The sequence below is a fragment of the Hemitrygon akajei genome, chromosome 9 (genome assembly GCF_048418815.1).
Source record: "Hemitrygon akajei chromosome 9, sHemAka1.3, whole genome shotgun sequence".
Lineage (NCBI taxonomy): Eukaryota > Metazoa > Chordata > Chondrichthyes > Myliobatiformes > Dasyatidae > Hemitrygon > Hemitrygon akajei.
In genome coordinates, this window is record NC_133132.1 from 83,151,399 (window position 1) to 83,169,135 (window position 17,737).

The 17,737-nt window shown below is 38.9% G+C and overlaps 1 protein-coding gene across 2 annotated transcripts in view; it reads right to left on the bottom strand.

The window, feature by feature from the left end:
- ascc3 (activating signal cointegrator 1 complex subunit 3) overlaps positions 1-17,737 on the bottom strand; it is a 360,447-nt gene that overhangs the window by 311,963 nt on the left and 30,747 nt on the right. For both annotated transcript variants that reach the window (XM_073056467.1, XM_073056468.1), the window contains exons 6-8: positions 14,386-14,587; positions 13,707-13,842; positions 6,466-6,591 (exon numbers count right to left, since the gene is read on the bottom strand). In XM_073056467.1, the coding sequence (XP_072912568.1) occupies positions 6,466-6,591; positions 13,707-13,842; positions 14,386-14,587 (464 nt within the window). The remainder of the gene's footprint in view (positions 1-6,465; positions 6,592-13,706; positions 13,843-14,385; positions 14,588-17,737) is intronic.

The following is a 17,737-nucleotide window of genomic DNA, read 5'->3' on the forward strand; positions in this document are numbered from 1 at the left end:
AAACCAACAAGAATAGGTTTTAGGTGTTCAGAAATGGAAAGGGCAATTGATACTCAGTTTGGAGCTAAATGGAGAAATAATAATGTGCAACAAGAAAAGCTGAAGGGTGACTTTATAGAGGTTTACAAAACTATGAGGAGCATAGATAGGATAGAAAGTCAGAATCCTTTTCCCAGGAAAGAAAAGTCCAAAACTAAAGAGTGGATGTTTAAATTGAGGGGAGAGGAATTCAAAGGAGATTTGAGGGTTATGTTTCCTTTGCAAGAGAGTGTTGAATATTTGGAATTAATTGCCAGAGGAACCGTGGAGGCAGATACTATTGAACTATCTAAAAGGGATACAGACAAGTAAGGGAGTAGAGGGATTTAGGTCTCATTGTAGCATTTGACCAAAATCCAATTAAATGTGTTTCTAAAAACAAAGAAATAAAACAAATTTGAAATGGTAGTAAACCACCCAATAATAATCTGAATAGCACAATATTTTCCATTTACCACTATCTTTTATATATTTTAAAATGAATATGAAGTTCATTACTTCGATTTTAAATTGGTCAACAGCCATGGCAATAAACTGGGAAGCACTGTATTAAATACTCCCGTTAAAGCAAGCACTAATTCAGCTATTGGTTCCATCTAAACCACGATTGCTCAATGAACTGTTAAATAAATTTTAAAGTAGAAATGAAAAAGTTTCAGCCAAAAGCAAGTTTTTCCCACCTTGGAATCACAACAACCTTTCAGTCCCATATGCACAAAGTACTGTAAAACTGCTCTCACTCTGCACTGCAAATACAGTATCAATCTACCTTGCAAATATGATGTTGGTAATTTGACTTCTTCAGAAGTATTCAATTCTCCAAAAGAAACAGTACGAAGTGGATACAGTGATCCACCACAGTTTAAAGATATATTCGTATTGATACTTTATTGTGTTAATCTTTTACAATCTAAAGCATGACACATTATCAGAATTCTTGTCTCTAATCTGATTTCTAATTTTACATCATTGAAACATAGAAAACCTACAGGAAAATACAGGCCCTTCAGCCCAAAATGCTGTGCTTACTTTAGAAATTACCTTGGGTTACCCATAGCCCTCTACCTTTACTAGCTCCATGTACCTATCCAGGAGTCTCTTAAAAGACCCTATTGTATCTGCCTCCACCACCATCGCCAGCAACCCATTCCATGCACTCACCACTCTCTGTGTAAAAAACTTACCCTGACATCTCCTCTGTATCTACTTAAACTATGCCCTCTTGTGATAGCGATTTCAGCCCTGGGAAAAAACCTCTGACTATCCACACACCAACACTTCACATCATCTTATACACCTCTATCAGATCACCTCTGTCGCTCCAAGGAGAAAAGGCCAGGTTTACTCAACCCATTCTCATAAGGCATGCTTCCCAATCCAGGCAACATCCTTGTAAATCTCCTCTGCACCCTTTCTATGGTTTCCACATCCTTCCTGTAGTGAGGAGACCAGAACTGAGCACAGTGCTCAAAGTGGGGTCTGACCAGGGTCCTATATAGTTGTAACATTACCTCTCAGCTCCTAATCTCAATCCCACGGTCGATGACAGCCGATACACCATATGCCTTCTGAACCACACAGTCAACCTGCACAGTTGGACTTGGACCCCAAGATCCCTCTGATCCTCCACACTGCCAAAAGTCCTACCATTAATACTATATTCGGTCATCATATTTGACCTACCAAAATGAACCACCTCACACTTATCTGGGTTGAAATCCACCTGCCACTTCTCAGCCCAGTTTTGCATCCTATCGATGTCCCGCTGTAACCGTTGACAGCCCTCCACACTATCCGCAACACACTCAACCTTTGTGTCATCAGCAAATTTACTAACCCATCCCTTCACTTCCTCATCCAGGTCATTTATAAAAATCAAAAAGGGGTCTTAGAACAGATCCCTGAGGCACACCAATGGTCACCAAACTCCATGCAGAATATGACCCATCTACAACCACTCTTTTCCTTCAGTGGGCAAGCCAATTTTGGATCCACAAATCAAGGTCCCCTTGGATCCCATGCCTCCTTACTTTCCTAATAAGCCTTGCATGGGGGTACCTTATCAAATGCCTTGCTGAAATCCATATACACTACATCTACTGCTCTTCATCAATGTGTTTAGTCACATCCTCAAAAAAATCAATCACGCTTGTAAGGCATGACCTGCCTTTGACAAAGCTATGCTGACTATTCCTAATCATATGCATCTCCAAATGGTCATAAATCTTGCCTTTCATATTTCTCCATCAAATCTTCTCCATCTACTTACCAACCACTGAAGTAAGGCTCACTGATCTATAATTTCCTGGGCTATCTCTACTCCCTTTCTTGAATAAGGGAACAACATCTGCACCCCTCCAATCCTCCAGAACCTCTCCCATCCCCATTGATGATGCAAAGATCATTGCCAGAGGCTCAGCAATCTCCTCCCTTGCTTCCAACAGTAGCCTGGGGTATATCTTTTCCAGTCCTGGTGACTTATCCAACTTGATGCTTTCCAAAAGCTCCAGCACATCTTCTTTCTTAATGTCCATATGCTCAAGCTATTCAATCCACTGTAAGTCATCCCTACAATTGCCAAGATCCTTTTCTGTAGTGAATACTGAAGCAAAGTATTCATTAAGTACCTCTGCTATCTCCTCTGGTTTCATAGACACTTTCCCACTGTCACACTTGATTGGTCCTATTCTCTTACGTCTTATCTTCTTGTTCTTCACATACTTGTAAAATGCCTTGGGGTTTTCCTTAATCCTGCTCGCCAAGGCTTTCTCATAGCCCCTTCTGGCTCTCCTAGTTTCATTCTTAAGCCCCTTCCTGCTAACTTTTTAATTTTCTAGATCTTTATTATTACCTAGTTTTTTGAACCTTTCGTAAGCTTTTCTTTCCTTCTTGACTAGATTTTCAACTGCCTTTGTACACCACAGTTCCTGTACCCTACCATTCTTTCCGTCTCATTGGAATGTACTTACGCAGAACACACATATATCCCCTGAACATTTGCCAAATTTCTGCCATACATTTCCCTGAGAACATCTGTTCCCAATTTCTGCTTCCAAGTTCCTGCCTGATAGCCTCATATTTCCCCTTACTCCAATTAAATGCTTTCCTAACTTGTCTGTTCCTATCCCTCTCTCAATGCTATGGTAAAGGAGATAAAATTGTGATCACTATCTCCAAAATGCTCCCCCACTGAGAGACCTGACATCTGACCAAGTTCATTTCCCAATACCAGATCAAGTACCGCCTTCTCCTCTTGTAGGCTTATCTACATACTGTGTCAGGAAACCTTCCTGAACACACCTAACAAACTTCACCCCATCTAAACCTCTTGCTCTAGAGAGATGCCAATCAATATTGGGGAAATTAAAATCTCCCATCATGACAATCCTGTTATTACTGCACTGTTCCAGAATCTGTCTCACTATCTGCTCCTTGATGTCCCTATTACTATTGGTCTATAAAAAACACTCAGTAGAGTTATTGACCCCTTCCTGTTTCTAACTTCCTCCCACAGAGACTCAGTAGACAATCCCTCCATGAGTTCCTCCTTTTCTGCATCCATGACACCGTCTCTGATCAGCAGTACCACACCTCCACAACTTTTGCCTCCCTCCCTGTCCTTTCTGAAACATCTAAAGTCTGGCACTCTAAGTAGCCATTCCTGCCCCTGGGCCATTCAAGTCTCTGTAATGGCCACAACATCATACCTCCAAATACTGATCCACGCTCTAAGCTCATCCACTTTGCTCATGATACTCCTTGCATTAAAATAGATGCATCTCAAACCATCAGTCTGAGTGCATCCTTTCTCTATCACCTGCTTATCCTCCCTCTCACTCTGCATACAAGCTTTCTCTATATATGAGCCAACCTGTATACCACTTGGCTTGTATACAGGGCCAACTGCCCCTGTTAGATTCCTCTGTCCTCCAGTTCACTTCTGTTTCAAATAACTCTCCAGATTAAACAAATTACTAGCTAACACTTCAAATCAAGATTTAAGTCAGTGAGATCAGCTCCTGGCTGCAGAGCCAGGAAAATGCCCTTTTAGTATCTACCCTGTTGATCCCTCTGAGAATGTGGTGTGCTTCAATTTTGTTATCTCCATTTTTTATAAACTAATGAATACATGTCCAGCCCACTCAAATTCTCCACATATGACATAACCATCATCCAGAGAACCAGCCTGATCAATCTTGACCATGTCTGCATGCTTGTATGCATTATGCAGCTGCCAAATGACTGGCTCATTAGGCATTTGCATTAAAGAACAGATGTACCTAATAAAGTGGCCACTGAATGTATTCAACATTTTATTTCTGTTGACATGGATTAACTTCCCATCTGTCCACATTGTATTTCATCTGGTGTATTTTTGTCCACTGATTTAGCTTATCTATACTCCCTTAAAGACGTTTTCCACCTATGACAACATACACATCACACTTCATTTCATATCAGTGGCAGCTTGGAAATATAATACTTGACCTGCTTAACCCAAATTGTTCACATTGACTATGATCAGTTGGACACAAACACCAATCTCTACACTTCTCTAGTAGTCACAGACAGCCAGATAGACATACTTTATTGATCCCGAGGGAAATTGGGTTTCATTACAGCCGCACCAACTAAGAGTAGTGTAGAAATATAGCAATATAAAACCATAAATAAATAATAATAAGTTAATCATGCCAAGTGGAAATAAGTCCAGGACCAGCCTATTGGTTCAGGGTGTCTGACACTCTGAGGGAGGAGTTGTAAAGTTTGATGGCCACAGGCAGGAATGACTTCCTATGACGCTTAGTGTTACATCTCGGTGGAATGAGTCTCCGGCTGAATGTACTCCTGTGCCTAACCAGTACATTATGGAGTGAATGGGAGTCATTGTCCACAGCCTGCCAATGAAAGGATGACCTGTTTATTCCTTCTCTTCTTCTAAGATGAAACTTGATTCTCCATTATTTGAGGTTTTTTTTAATGTTTCCATCCCTGAATGCAAAGTATTGCTTTATTTCCTCTGCTATTTGCTTAAGTCCAATCATAAACTCTGCCTGTTAATAATGGATACACATTTGCCTTTGTTAACTTGGTCCTTTGACTTATTTATAAAACTACAGTCCATTTTCCTTGTCTCATATTTACTTTTATACTCTTTTTACTTTTATTTAGTCATCTTTTCAAGAATTCTAAAAAAGCTCCTAATATCTGGTTTTAGTGCTTTCCCCCCGGTTACTTTATTTATCTTTTTTATTGATTTTCATAGAAACATAGAAAGCCTACAGCACAATACAGGCCCTTTGGCCTACAATGCTGTGCCGAACATATACTTATTTTAGAAATTACCTAGAGTTACCCATAGCCCTCTATTTTTCTAAGCTCCATCTACCTATCCAAGTCTCTTAAAAGTCCCTATTGTAACACACATGTTGGACAGTAGTAATGGGAGACAAGGAAATAATGGGCGAATTATGTGGAAGACACAAGCAAGTGGTGGAAGTTGCAAGTGTCTGAGGCATAAAGTGTGTGAAGTTACCATTACTAAGTAAACAAAGGTCTGAAGGTAGATAGGTCACCTGGACCAGATGGTGTACACCCCAGGGTTCCGAAAGAGGTGGCAAAAGAGATTGTGGAGGCATTAGTAAGGATCTTTTAAGGATCAGTAGATTCTGGAATGGTTCCAGAAGATAGGAAAATTGCAAATGTCACTCCACTCTTCAAGAAGGGAGAGAGGCAGAAGAAAGGAAATTACAGGCCAGTTAGACTGACCCCAGTAGTTGGGAAGATGTTGAAGTTGATTGGATGATGTGGTTACAGGGTACTTGAAGGCACCATGGTTTTCTCAAGGGAAAATCTTGCGACAAATCTGTTGGAATTCTATTTTACGAAATCACAAGCAGGACAGACAAAGGTGTTGTGTACTTGGATATTCAGAAGGCCTTATTTCTTCAATAATCAATAATTAAAACACTTTTCTTTTGCATTTGTGTCTGAAAGTTATCTACACTTTTTGCAAATTATGCATCACTCTTTTAAATGCTAACCACAGATGTCCACAGTCACACTTCTGAATACAGTTTATCAAGTTATCATAGTAATCCTGCCCCTCATACCTTCATAGTGGATCAATAACACTATGGAAATAATAGTTACTGAAAGAATTCAATAAAAGCTAAGAACATGACATTATATACCTAGACTAAAGATGTTCAAAAATGATTTGGGTAAAAAAGTACTGATTAAGGAAGTTATTACAGTATTAGGAAAAGAGAATATCCTTGCAAAAAAGAAGAAATAAGGACACTATCATCCCACAAGAGTACTCAGTAGGTCAGGAAATATTGAGAATAGATTGAGGAACAAAATAATGCTAATTTTGTATAACAGCCAATTGTTTGTAATATACAAAAGCAATGTGATTATCACCTCATCCAAGTTCTTGATTTCAACCGGTTTCTCCTCAATTCCAATTGGCATGGGATGAGTTGCGGGAATAACCACTTGTTCATAGATTTTGTTATTCTCACGCTCAATGCCTTCTGGAAGAAACATCTGTAAAACATTAAAGCACATAGCATATTAGCATACACACAACTTAATATGTATTCATTACAGCATTTCCCACAAGTTACGTTAACTTTTAGTTCTCAACCTTAAAACACACTTTTCCCTCAGCTGGACAAGGACTGCACTGCCACATTAAAAGAAACGATGAATTTTTTCATCAATGTTTTCCTTCATTAAGAAATGGCTCTCAAGATATGAGAATTAATCCACGCTTCCCAGGGTATTATAACAAACCTATAATTGTCAGTGATAGAATTGAGCAACAGGAGATAAGCTTGGTAGAGAATCTTTGTCTTGCAAGATTCGTTGTATATTTCAGTGAAAGAGCCATAATGGATTCAAACTTGGTCCTCTAACAGGCACAAGAATCACCTGTGAACTGTAATTTGATGAACAAGATTAGGTGCTTTTGGCTCTGAAGCAGAAATTTTGTGGAAAACGGGCATTAATACTGATGAGAAGCAGGCACTAAAAAAACTGATTGTGTAAACTACATGCAGTAATCAATTTTGAAATTAAAAGGACGCTATGTACACAAACTAAGCGAAGGCTATTAGACCACAATAGGAGTCTCTGCTTAAGAGATATGGTTTATCAACTGACATGACCATGAGACCTTCACAAATGCATTGTCAAACATAAAATATTGGTGCTGGATTGATCAGCTTACATCAAACAAGGCATCAGATATCTGCAGCTAAGTTATTTTGCACCATTGAGACTGAGATCTTGGGATTTATCTCCTCGCCCTCATTGAGTAAATCTGGAAACTAAATCTGTACAAGGATTTTCACTGGGTTCTATTTTAGGGACTTCTCTTCCCTTTGCTCTTTCTAAATTGCATAAACGAATTGACAATCCGATAGTCAAACATACTTTACGTATATGGTTTCAATTTCAGAAATTTTTTTTGAGTTGAATTAATTTGTTTTAACTATTCCTATTGTATCCAATTTTTTTTTTCATCCCTCTATTATGGACCAGACTTATTCAGCTTGGAAGATTAAAGGTATACTACGATTTTCTGATTTATTTTTGGATAATTGTTTTATGTCTTTTGAACAATTATCTAATAAATATAATTTGCCTAGATCTCATTTTTTTTTTGTTTAGATATTTACAGATTAAGAATTTTTTTAAAACACTGTACTTCCTACCTTTCCAAATCTTGATTCTTCGGGTATTTTGGAGAAATTGTTAGAATTAAATCCTTTTCAGAAAGGTGTAATATCAAATGTTTACAATATAATTATGAAAATACGTTGAGGCCTTTTATAAGATTAAAAATGATTGGGAAAGAGAACTTAACCTTACTATCCCTATTGAAAATTGGGATAAAATTCTTCAATTAGTTAATTTATCCTCTATATGTGCTAAACATTCATTAATACAGTTTAAAGTTGTGCACAGGGCTCATATGTCCAAGGATAAATTGGCTCATTTTTATTCCCATATAAATCCTATATGTGACAGATGTCATTCTGAGATAGCTTCTTTAACTCATATGTTTTGGTCATGCCCACTTTTGAAAAAATATTGGAAAGACATTTTCAATATTATTTCCACAGTATTGAACATTGATTTACAACCTCATCCTGTTACTGAAATCTTTGGTTTACCAATGATGGAGTCAATTCATTTATCTTCTTCTGCTTGTCGGATGATTGCATTTCTTACATTAATGGCTAGATCTATTTTGTTGAATTGGAAAGAAATTAATCCCCCTACCATATTTCATTGGTTTTCTCAAACTATGTTATGTCTAAATTTGGAAAAAATTAGAAGTGTCGTATATGACCCTTCTATTAAATTTGAAAAGATTTGGAGGCCATTTATTCAATATTTTCACATGATGTAATTTGACCCTGTTCCAATCCTGTTTGTTTTTCCAGTTTTAATTATATATGTTGAGAGGATCGGGGTTGGGGACACTGATGATTTTGTATCTCTTTATAGATATTATGAACAGCCCATATTTTAAATATTTTTTTATTTTTATTTTATTTTTTTTTCTTCTTTTTCTTTTCCTTTTTTTTCTCTTTATTAGTTAGTGATCAGTTTGTTAGGTTAGTTTTTCTTAGGGTAATAATATTTTTTTTCTCTTTTTCTCTTTTCTGTTTTTTCTCAACATGATATACCTAGTTTTTTTTGTTTCATTTATATGATATTTGTATCATTCATGATGTGGGAAGACTTAACTATATTGTACTTATTGCTTGTGTATCCTTTTATGTTCATTTTAATTTGGTAAGTTTGTAATCCCATTATCTATGTATTAATCTTATCATGTTGATATTAATAAAAAGATTGAAAAAGAAGAAAGAGACTGAGATCAGGGAAGCTTCTAGACCAGACTTATTGCTATTTAGCACAAAGATAGCCATAAGCATATCTGCTGTGTCTATCAATAATTGCAATAGTTGTGTACTCAGAGAGACAGCTCTCACAACACTAATATTGGTTATCTAGGTTCTCTGACTGAAAAGCTTTTAGACCATCCATGTTTATTACTTTGTCCCGGCAAAAGTGTGTAAGCAAGCCCATTTGGTCCTATTGTTAATAGGTAATTCAATGGAATCATTTGCTGGATTCAAAATATTAAAGTAAACAATGTCATTGTAGATACTAAAATTGTATTGAATCATCTGCTTTCATCTTTGTTCTTACAAGGATAAAAACTCAATGTGCTTGGGTGCCTATGAAGAATGTGGTAACCTGCCACAGTGACTATCATCCAGTAGCACTTATATCCACAGTGATTAAGTGCTTTGAGAGGTTGGTAATGAAACATGAAATATTAACTCCTGCCTAAGAAGCGATTTAGATCCACTCCAATTTGTCTACCGACACAACAGGTCCACAACAGATGCCATTTCATTGGCTCATCACTCAAGCCTTGGAAAATCTGAACAACAAAGATGCAAACATGGATGCTCTTTATCAACTACAGATTGGCATTCAATACTATCATCCCCTCAAATCTATTCAAGACCTTGGCCTCAAAACCTCCTTGATTTCCTCAATTGCAGACCCCAGTCAGTTTAGATCGGCAAAAATATCTCCTCGACAATCGCCATTATCACAGGTGAACCACAAGGCTGTGAACTCAGCCCCCTGCTCTATTAATTTTAGAATTATTGTTACGTTCCCCAGTAACCGGGTGACCTATCAGCAAAGATAGATAGTTCCGCTGAACCCTGATGCTACAATTTTCAAACGTTTTTATTTATAAAGGGGCACAAACGTATGGTTAATACAAAACATTCAGATCATATACGTCGTCACAACTCAATCTAAAGCACAGGTAGAGTAATAATCAATCAGAAATAAGCTCTATCGTTGTCTAGGGGTAATGTAGATATATATTGTTTGCTGGATATCTAAAAGTCTTTTGCGGTCACTGCAGTTCCACCAGCTGCCGTCGTTGTGGTGTCGCGTTGGTGCACTTTTGTTAGAAAGAGAGAGAGAGAATTGAATGAAACAGTTACCTGACAGGTTTTCCAACCTGTAGGAGTTCGGTTCTTCGGAAGTCTCGTTGGGGAATGGACTCTCATCTGTGGCCTCCCCTGTAGCTAAGCCGTTCTTCCGTGGTGAGGTTGCCAATCCCAGGCAAGGAAAAGACGCACACGAACCCCACCACCGGCTGTCGCTATCAAAACGCTGTCGCAGGATTTCTAGCGTGTCTTCTGGTGCGTCTGAGGGGGTCCTCCCCCCCAGACCCTCCTTTATACTTCCTCACGGGATTGCCGGTGTCAATCTCTCTCTCAACCAGCCCACTTTGCCCGAGGGCTTTACACGTGGTCTTCATGCGACAATAGTCAAAGAGTCGCTTTATTCTGCTTCCCGGGGGAACGTGGTCTTCCGCACGTCTCCCTCTCTCTCCCATTTTCCTGTGTCTATTCAGCACGTCTCTCCCCCTCTTGGGTCATTTGACCCCCCCTTGACTAGGGCTCTTGCGATTCTCACAAAGGAGGGGGCTGGGGTCATAACATTATGACTGTGAGGCAAAACACAGCCGCAATGTCATATGTAAGTTTGTTGGTGACATCGCTATCCTTGGCCAAATTAAAGGTGACAACAAATCAACATACAGGTGGGAGATTCAAAGTCTGGATGAATGGTGCCACAACAACCACCTCTTACTCAATGTTAGCAAGATCAAGAAGCTGATTATCAGGAGGAAGAACTCAAAGATCCATGAGCCAGTTCTCACCAGGGGAATCAAGAGGTGGAGAGGGTTAGCCACATTAAATTCCTCAGTATCATCATTTAGAGGATCTATCCTTAGCCCAGCTTATAAGTACCATTATGAAGAAGGCATGGCAAAACCTTCATTTCCTTATAAGTTTGCAAAAGTTTGTCATGACATCTAGAACTTTGACAAACTTCTACAGATGTGTGGTAGAGAGTATATAGACTGGTTATATCACAGTCTGGTATGGAGACACCAATACCTTTGAAGGATAATCCGACAAAATAGTGAATATGGCCCATTCCAACACGGGTAAAGCCCTCCACACAGAAACATTGAAAACCTACAGCAAAGTACAGGCCCTTCAGCCCACAATGCTGTGCTGAACATGTACTTACTTTAGAAACTACCTAGGGTTATCCACAGCCCTCTACTTTTCCTAGCTCCATGTACCTATCCAGGAATCTCTTAAAAGACCCTATCATATCAGCCTCCACCACTGTATTCCATGCACTCACCACTCTCTGCGTAAAAAAACACCCCTGACATCTCCTCTGTACCTACTTCCAAGCACCTTAAGACTGTGCCCTCTCATGTTAGCCATCTCCACCCTGGGAAAACGCCTCTGACTATCCACACGATCAATGCCTCTCATCATCTTATATACCACTATCAGGTCACCTCTCATCCTCCGCCACTCTATGGAGAAAAGGCCAAGTTCACTCAACCTATTGTCATAAGGCATGCTCCCCAATCCGGACATATCTACACAGAGTGCCGTCGCAGAAAGGCAGCATCCATCATCAAGGATCCCCACCACCCAAGACATGCTCTCTTCTCATTGCTGCCATCAGTAAGGTGGTATAGGAGCATCAAGATCCACTACCTCTTTTTTACCTTAAGCTCCCAAGCCAAATCAGGTTCATGAACACAACATTCAATCCAGAATTGCCTTTCTCCTCATGGGCTCAACCACAAGATTGTTCTTTAGAGCAGCTTGTACAAATTTTACAAATTGTCTCTTGTGATCCAGCACCAACCTGATTTTCTCAATCTACCTACATATTGAAATCTCTCATATCATAATATTGCCCTTTTTACATGTCCTCTATTTCCTATTGTAATTTGTACCCCACATCCTGGCTACTGTTTGGAGACCTGTATACAACTCCCATCAGGATCTTTTTGAAGTTTTTTAGCTCTATCCACAAGGATTCTACATCTTCAGATCCTATATCACCTCTTTCCAAGGATTTGATATCTATTTTATCACAGAACCACCCCACCCTCTCTGCCTACCTGCCTGACCTTTCAATACAATAGTATCCTTGGATGTGAAGCTCCCAACTATTATCTTTTTTTCAGCTACGACTCAGTGATGCTCACAAACGTCATGCCTGCTAATCTCTAACTGCACTAGAAGATCATCTACCTTATTCCAGTGGTCCCCAACCACCAGCCGTGGACCAGTACCGGGCCACAAAGCATGCGCTACCGGGCCGTAAGGAAACGATATTATTTGTCGATATGAAATGATACGAGTCAGCTGCACCTTTCCTCATTCCGTCACGCCCACTGTTGAACTTGAACGCATGAGGGGTCATTACGCACGCAAAGTCATTACCCACGCAAGGTCATCAGTCAACGAAATGCAGTGATACCCTTGTGCCAGGAATCACTGGTTGGTCTCGGGTAACCGGCCGCCTTGAGCGGCCGGTGAGAAGTGCCGTTGCTACTGGCCTGGAGTGTGGACAGATGGGCGCCGCTTCTAAACCTGTTTAGCACACCAAATGTTCGTGGGGAACCCGGTGCTAAAATATTTGCAGACGTCCTAATTCGGGCTCAGGGTTTCGTAAGTAGCAGAGCAGCTACTTCACTGTGATCTACTGAAAGTCATGTCTTGAGCCAAACTTTTGTCGGCTGACAGATCCTACCTATTGACAAGGGGGCGGGCGCACGCCCTGTCGCACTCTTCGCTCAGTCGGCCACTCTCTCCGGACTGCGACCGCCACAGGCTCGGCACAGGGACCTCCGGCCCTTACCTTGTCCTCTCAACCCACCCATGACCAGCCGCACCTGGCCAAGTAGGCGGGCAGGCGGGAAGCTGGAGTTCAAGACCAGAGGCTCCCACTGATTCAGCGATATTGGTGTGTTGCAATGATTTTATATGGTCATACGAGGAAAATATGCGCTGTGTGTTTAATATCCAAACGTTACTTAAAATATCATGATGCTATTGACTTATAAGTGAGTTATAATTGACTTATCACTATATTCATGCGAGGAAAATATGCGCTATGTGGTTAATATTAAATTTGTTACATAAACCCTTTTAGAAACTGAATTGATTGTATTAGCCACTTATAAGTGACTTAGAGTTGACTTATAACCTATATTCCGGTTGTGATTAACACCCCCCCCCCCCACCACCCTGTTGGCCGGTCTGCAAGAATATTGTCAATATTAAACCGGTCTGCGTTACAAAGAAGGTTGGTGACCCCTGCCTTATTCCATATACTGACTGCATTCAAATACAACATCTTCAGTCCTGTATTCATTTAAGATAAGACAGGAAACCATTTTTTTTTGAAGTCTTAAATTAATGATGTGCTTTGGGCTAAGCTACAAAGATTTTTGGACATTTAGGAAATCAAACAGAAACATGAAGTTGCGAGAGAGATCAGTTTAGTGAAAGATCAGATCATTCATGATGTTAGTGAATAGCAGAGCAGACTCAAAAATTTATTTGACTTATTCTTTTTTCTGTTCTCATTACTTTGAAAATCTTAACAAAGAAATTAAATTATAGGCAGTCAGCTAGTCAGAAAACATGCGCACTAGTGAAAGTATTTGCATGCTAAAAACCAGTCATTAAGTAACTTTATCACCCAAAACATCAAACTTATACCTTTGCACCAGCAATAAATGCTGAGGTCTGTGTTGCTTCACCATGTGAATCATAAACATGTGGATAATGAATTCGTTCAGAATTATATTGTCTTGTAAGAATTGGCGCTAATCTTGCATTCTGTAGAGCATTCTCCCTATAAAAGACACGCAAAAAAATTATAACTAAAAATCATATCTACAAGCATTTCTTTAACCAGAAATATTCTGTTTTTTCTTGATTTTTGAAGACAATCAAAATGATCTTTTGATTCAGAGGTTAGTTAATGATTGAGCACTTTGCATCTTGCAAAACTAAGCAATCAGGGTTGAATTCTGATTTGCATAATAAATGAAATGTTTCTGCTTCACGAATGAATATTGTTTGCAAAACTGAAGAAAAAATTTAAGTTTAGACTTACAATCACATTTTTTGATAATCTATAATGTTTTATATTTAAATAAGCAGTTGCATTCTTATTAAGTACTTTTTGATTACCAATCCAAAACTCATTAACACTGCCCATCCTATTGTCAATCTCAGTTGTTCCTGGAATCTGAGGCATAGATCAATGATTTTTTTTTTATTAACTGACTGGTGTTTTCAGTCAATGAAAGGAAAATTACTTTAACATTTTGTAAAAACAAATTACCTAAACTAAATTGTTGGAAGCAAATAGCTTTGAAATTTGTTGTCTTACCTTTGTATTCGCAATTCCTTTGGATCAAAATATTGAGGTCCATCACCCGAAAATTCCCCTTCATCTCTTTTTTCTCGTTTAGCTTGCCGTTTTTCTTCTTTACGACATTGTTTTAATAATTGTTTTTCTTGTTCAGAATGGACAGTGACTTGACAGCCATATATGGGTTGTGAATTTCCAACTAAACCTTTCTTTGAAGTATCTGTAAATGGGATTAATGTAATGTTGAGCATAAGACCATAAGATTTAGGAGCAAAATTAGGTCATTTGGCCCATTGAGTTTGCTCCATCATTTCATCCTGGCTGATCCAGTTTTCCTCTCAGCCCCAATCTCCTGCCTTCTCCCTGTATCCTCCATGCCCTGACCAATCAAGAATCTTTCAACCTCTGCGTTAAATATACCTAAAGACTTGGCTTCTACAGCTGCAAGTGGCAAAGAAATCCACAGACTCACCACTCACTGGCTAAAGACATTCCTCCTCGTCTCCGTTCTAAAAGCATGTCCCTCTATTCAGAGGCTGTGTCCTCCTGTCTTAGACTCAGCCACCATAAGATACGTCCTCCCCGCATTAACTCTATCAAAGCCATTCATCATTCAACAGGTTTCAATGTGGACACCCTCATTCTTTTGAATTCTAGTGAATACAGGCCCAGAGCCATCAAATGCTCTTCATTTGACAAGGCATTCAATCCTGGAATCATTTTTGTGCATCTAATTTGCATTTATTAAGTGGTTCCAATCTAGTAAAACATCTCAAGTTGTGTCACAAAATCATAAAAATAAACCAAGCAACACATGGAGATATTAAGATAGGCATAAAAGACTTGGTCACTTAAAGTGAAATATGAGTAGCAAAACTATGCAATTTGAGAACTGAAGAGTCAGCAACCACACTGCATTTTGTTGGATACCAAGATACTAAATCTACAGAGACCCATGAACCAACTGAAGCTAATCTGCAATGTACTTAATTGTTAGTCTATCCTATCTACTTTTCCATGAAGTTTGAATAATTGTTTGCATCATAAAGTACAAATTCTGGCAATTCACATGAAAGAATAGTGCATGTTCCAGACTAAAGGAAGGCTATGGAGATGATGGAAAAGGGACATTACCACAAAAATATACAAATGCAAAAACAAATGCACAATACTCATCATCACCATCATGTGCTGTGCCGTACAATATGGGCGATCATGGTCTCTATGACCATGAGTTACTCAGCAAATTTTTCTATAGAAGTAATTTGCCATTATCTTCTGGGCAGTGTCTTTACAAGACGGACGAACCCAGCCATTATCAATACACTTCAAAGATTGTCTGTCTGGCATCAGTGGTCACATAACCTGGACTTGTGATATGCACCAGCTGCTCATATATCCAGCACCTGCTCCCTTGACAGGTGGAGGGAAGGAACACCTTACACCTCCTCTGGTAGAGACATATCTCTATCCTGCGCAATACAAGTATTCCGATTTCAATGGAACTTTTGCTGATTAAAATAGAAGTGTGTTGCTGTGAAATTCCCATTTAGATTTAGTAGTAACAAATTGAACATTACATTAGATACACAAATTAAATTAAAGTGATTATGAAACACAATGGGCTGATGATGTTTAGTAAAAAAAGACTTCGGGTGAGTTTTCTGTTACCACATAATATTTCCTAAGTAAGCTAAGTGTGAAAAGATTGACTAATTGAGTGTCATAATAATAATTTTGATTATTTGGAGTCTTGATGAGCAATAAATTCAATTAAGATCCTTTATTAAAACTACAATATCGATAAAGTAAGGGTCAAATTTAAGGAAAGTGAAGAAGAGACAAAGGAAAAAGTACAACAGTCCAGCAACATTGTTCAGTAGATTGTGTATTGTAGAATGTGGCTGTGAACAAAGATACACTCTATCACTTTGCAGTATATTTCCCATTGGTTAGGATGTTGTGGACTTATAAAAGGGTCTCTGCAGGGGCTGTTCTGCTGATGCTAGCACTGAACAACATAGTCAGTTACTAGACAACAGGGTGACCCGTTGGGGCACCCTTTGAGAGAAAGTCTGATGTGACCAGAATGAACATGACATTTTCCTGAATGCTATTGATATTGCTTTGCTTTGGAAATTGAAGAAGAAAAACCAGTTTATTGAAGAAGAAAGAAGCATAGCAAGGCAAATATAGCTCCTCCTCATTTAACGAAGGACACTTCTGATGGCAACATTTCTGGTTCATCTGCCACCCTTGTGCCTCTCGTTGTCATTCTGGAGACATGGAGTCTTTTCATGTGCCGTCTCTTCATCTCTTCTTTGTCTCTGATCTTGGAGACGTGCATTTCTCAGCTCCTTTGTCTCTTCCCCTCTCATCTTTTTTGTCCTGACTCTTTGATCATGGAGTTGTGCAGCCCTGGGCTCATCCAATTCTTGTTCTCCCCCTCTCCTTGCCGCTTCCTGACAACGTTTAGCATCGCCCTTCTCTTTCCACGCAGTATAATTAGGCTGACCATATTTTTTTTACCCTAATGCTGGATAGAAGATATGAAGCAGTAATACCAAAGGAAGCTGATTATTCTTGATGATGTGGTTGGTGCTCTCCTAAATGGACGTGATATATTCACCGCTGTCCTTTGACTGCAGCAAAGGGTTTTATGGGTGCCTCAAAGTACGTCATTACAGGTTACGGGATGTTATGTCATGCTTAAATTTAGAGAAGATCCAATGTTCAGTTTTTGAATCTAGTCAAGACTTTTATACATTGTGGGGTCCATTTTTGAGTTATTTTCAAAACCTTTGATTTGTTGTAAAAGTACAGATGGTGGCTAATAATATATTATATGATAAGGGTTTTTTCCCCTCGTTTTTCTTGCTTTTCCTAACAGCTCTGACTTTGGTAGTGGGTTTAGATTTTCTTTCTGTATACCAAATTTTTTATATTTCAATATTATGATTTAATTTAATTTTTATGAATACAGGGTTTAGTGATTGTAACTTCATTTTAATACAATGTATTTAGTACTTTTTTTAAACTTATAATATATATCTTCTTGTACTCTGTATTCCTTTATGCAGAAACTAATAAAAATATTGAAAGAGAAGTACGTCATTACAATAAGATTTAATTATCTCTTATTGATGGGTGGCAGTTAGATTTGTCCCAATCCTGCACATGCTGATGGTAATATGTGACCTCTCGAAATAGAGCTGCCCTGCCCTTTTGCTCCAGTTGGTGTCACTGCTGAGGCTGGCCATGCGCATATGTCATGGTGTCACGTCCCGATTTCCATGATGGTGGATTAGCTCTTGGGTGAAAGTGGGCCGTGTTGATTTTTGCAAATGAGCAATTTTATACAAATATATAA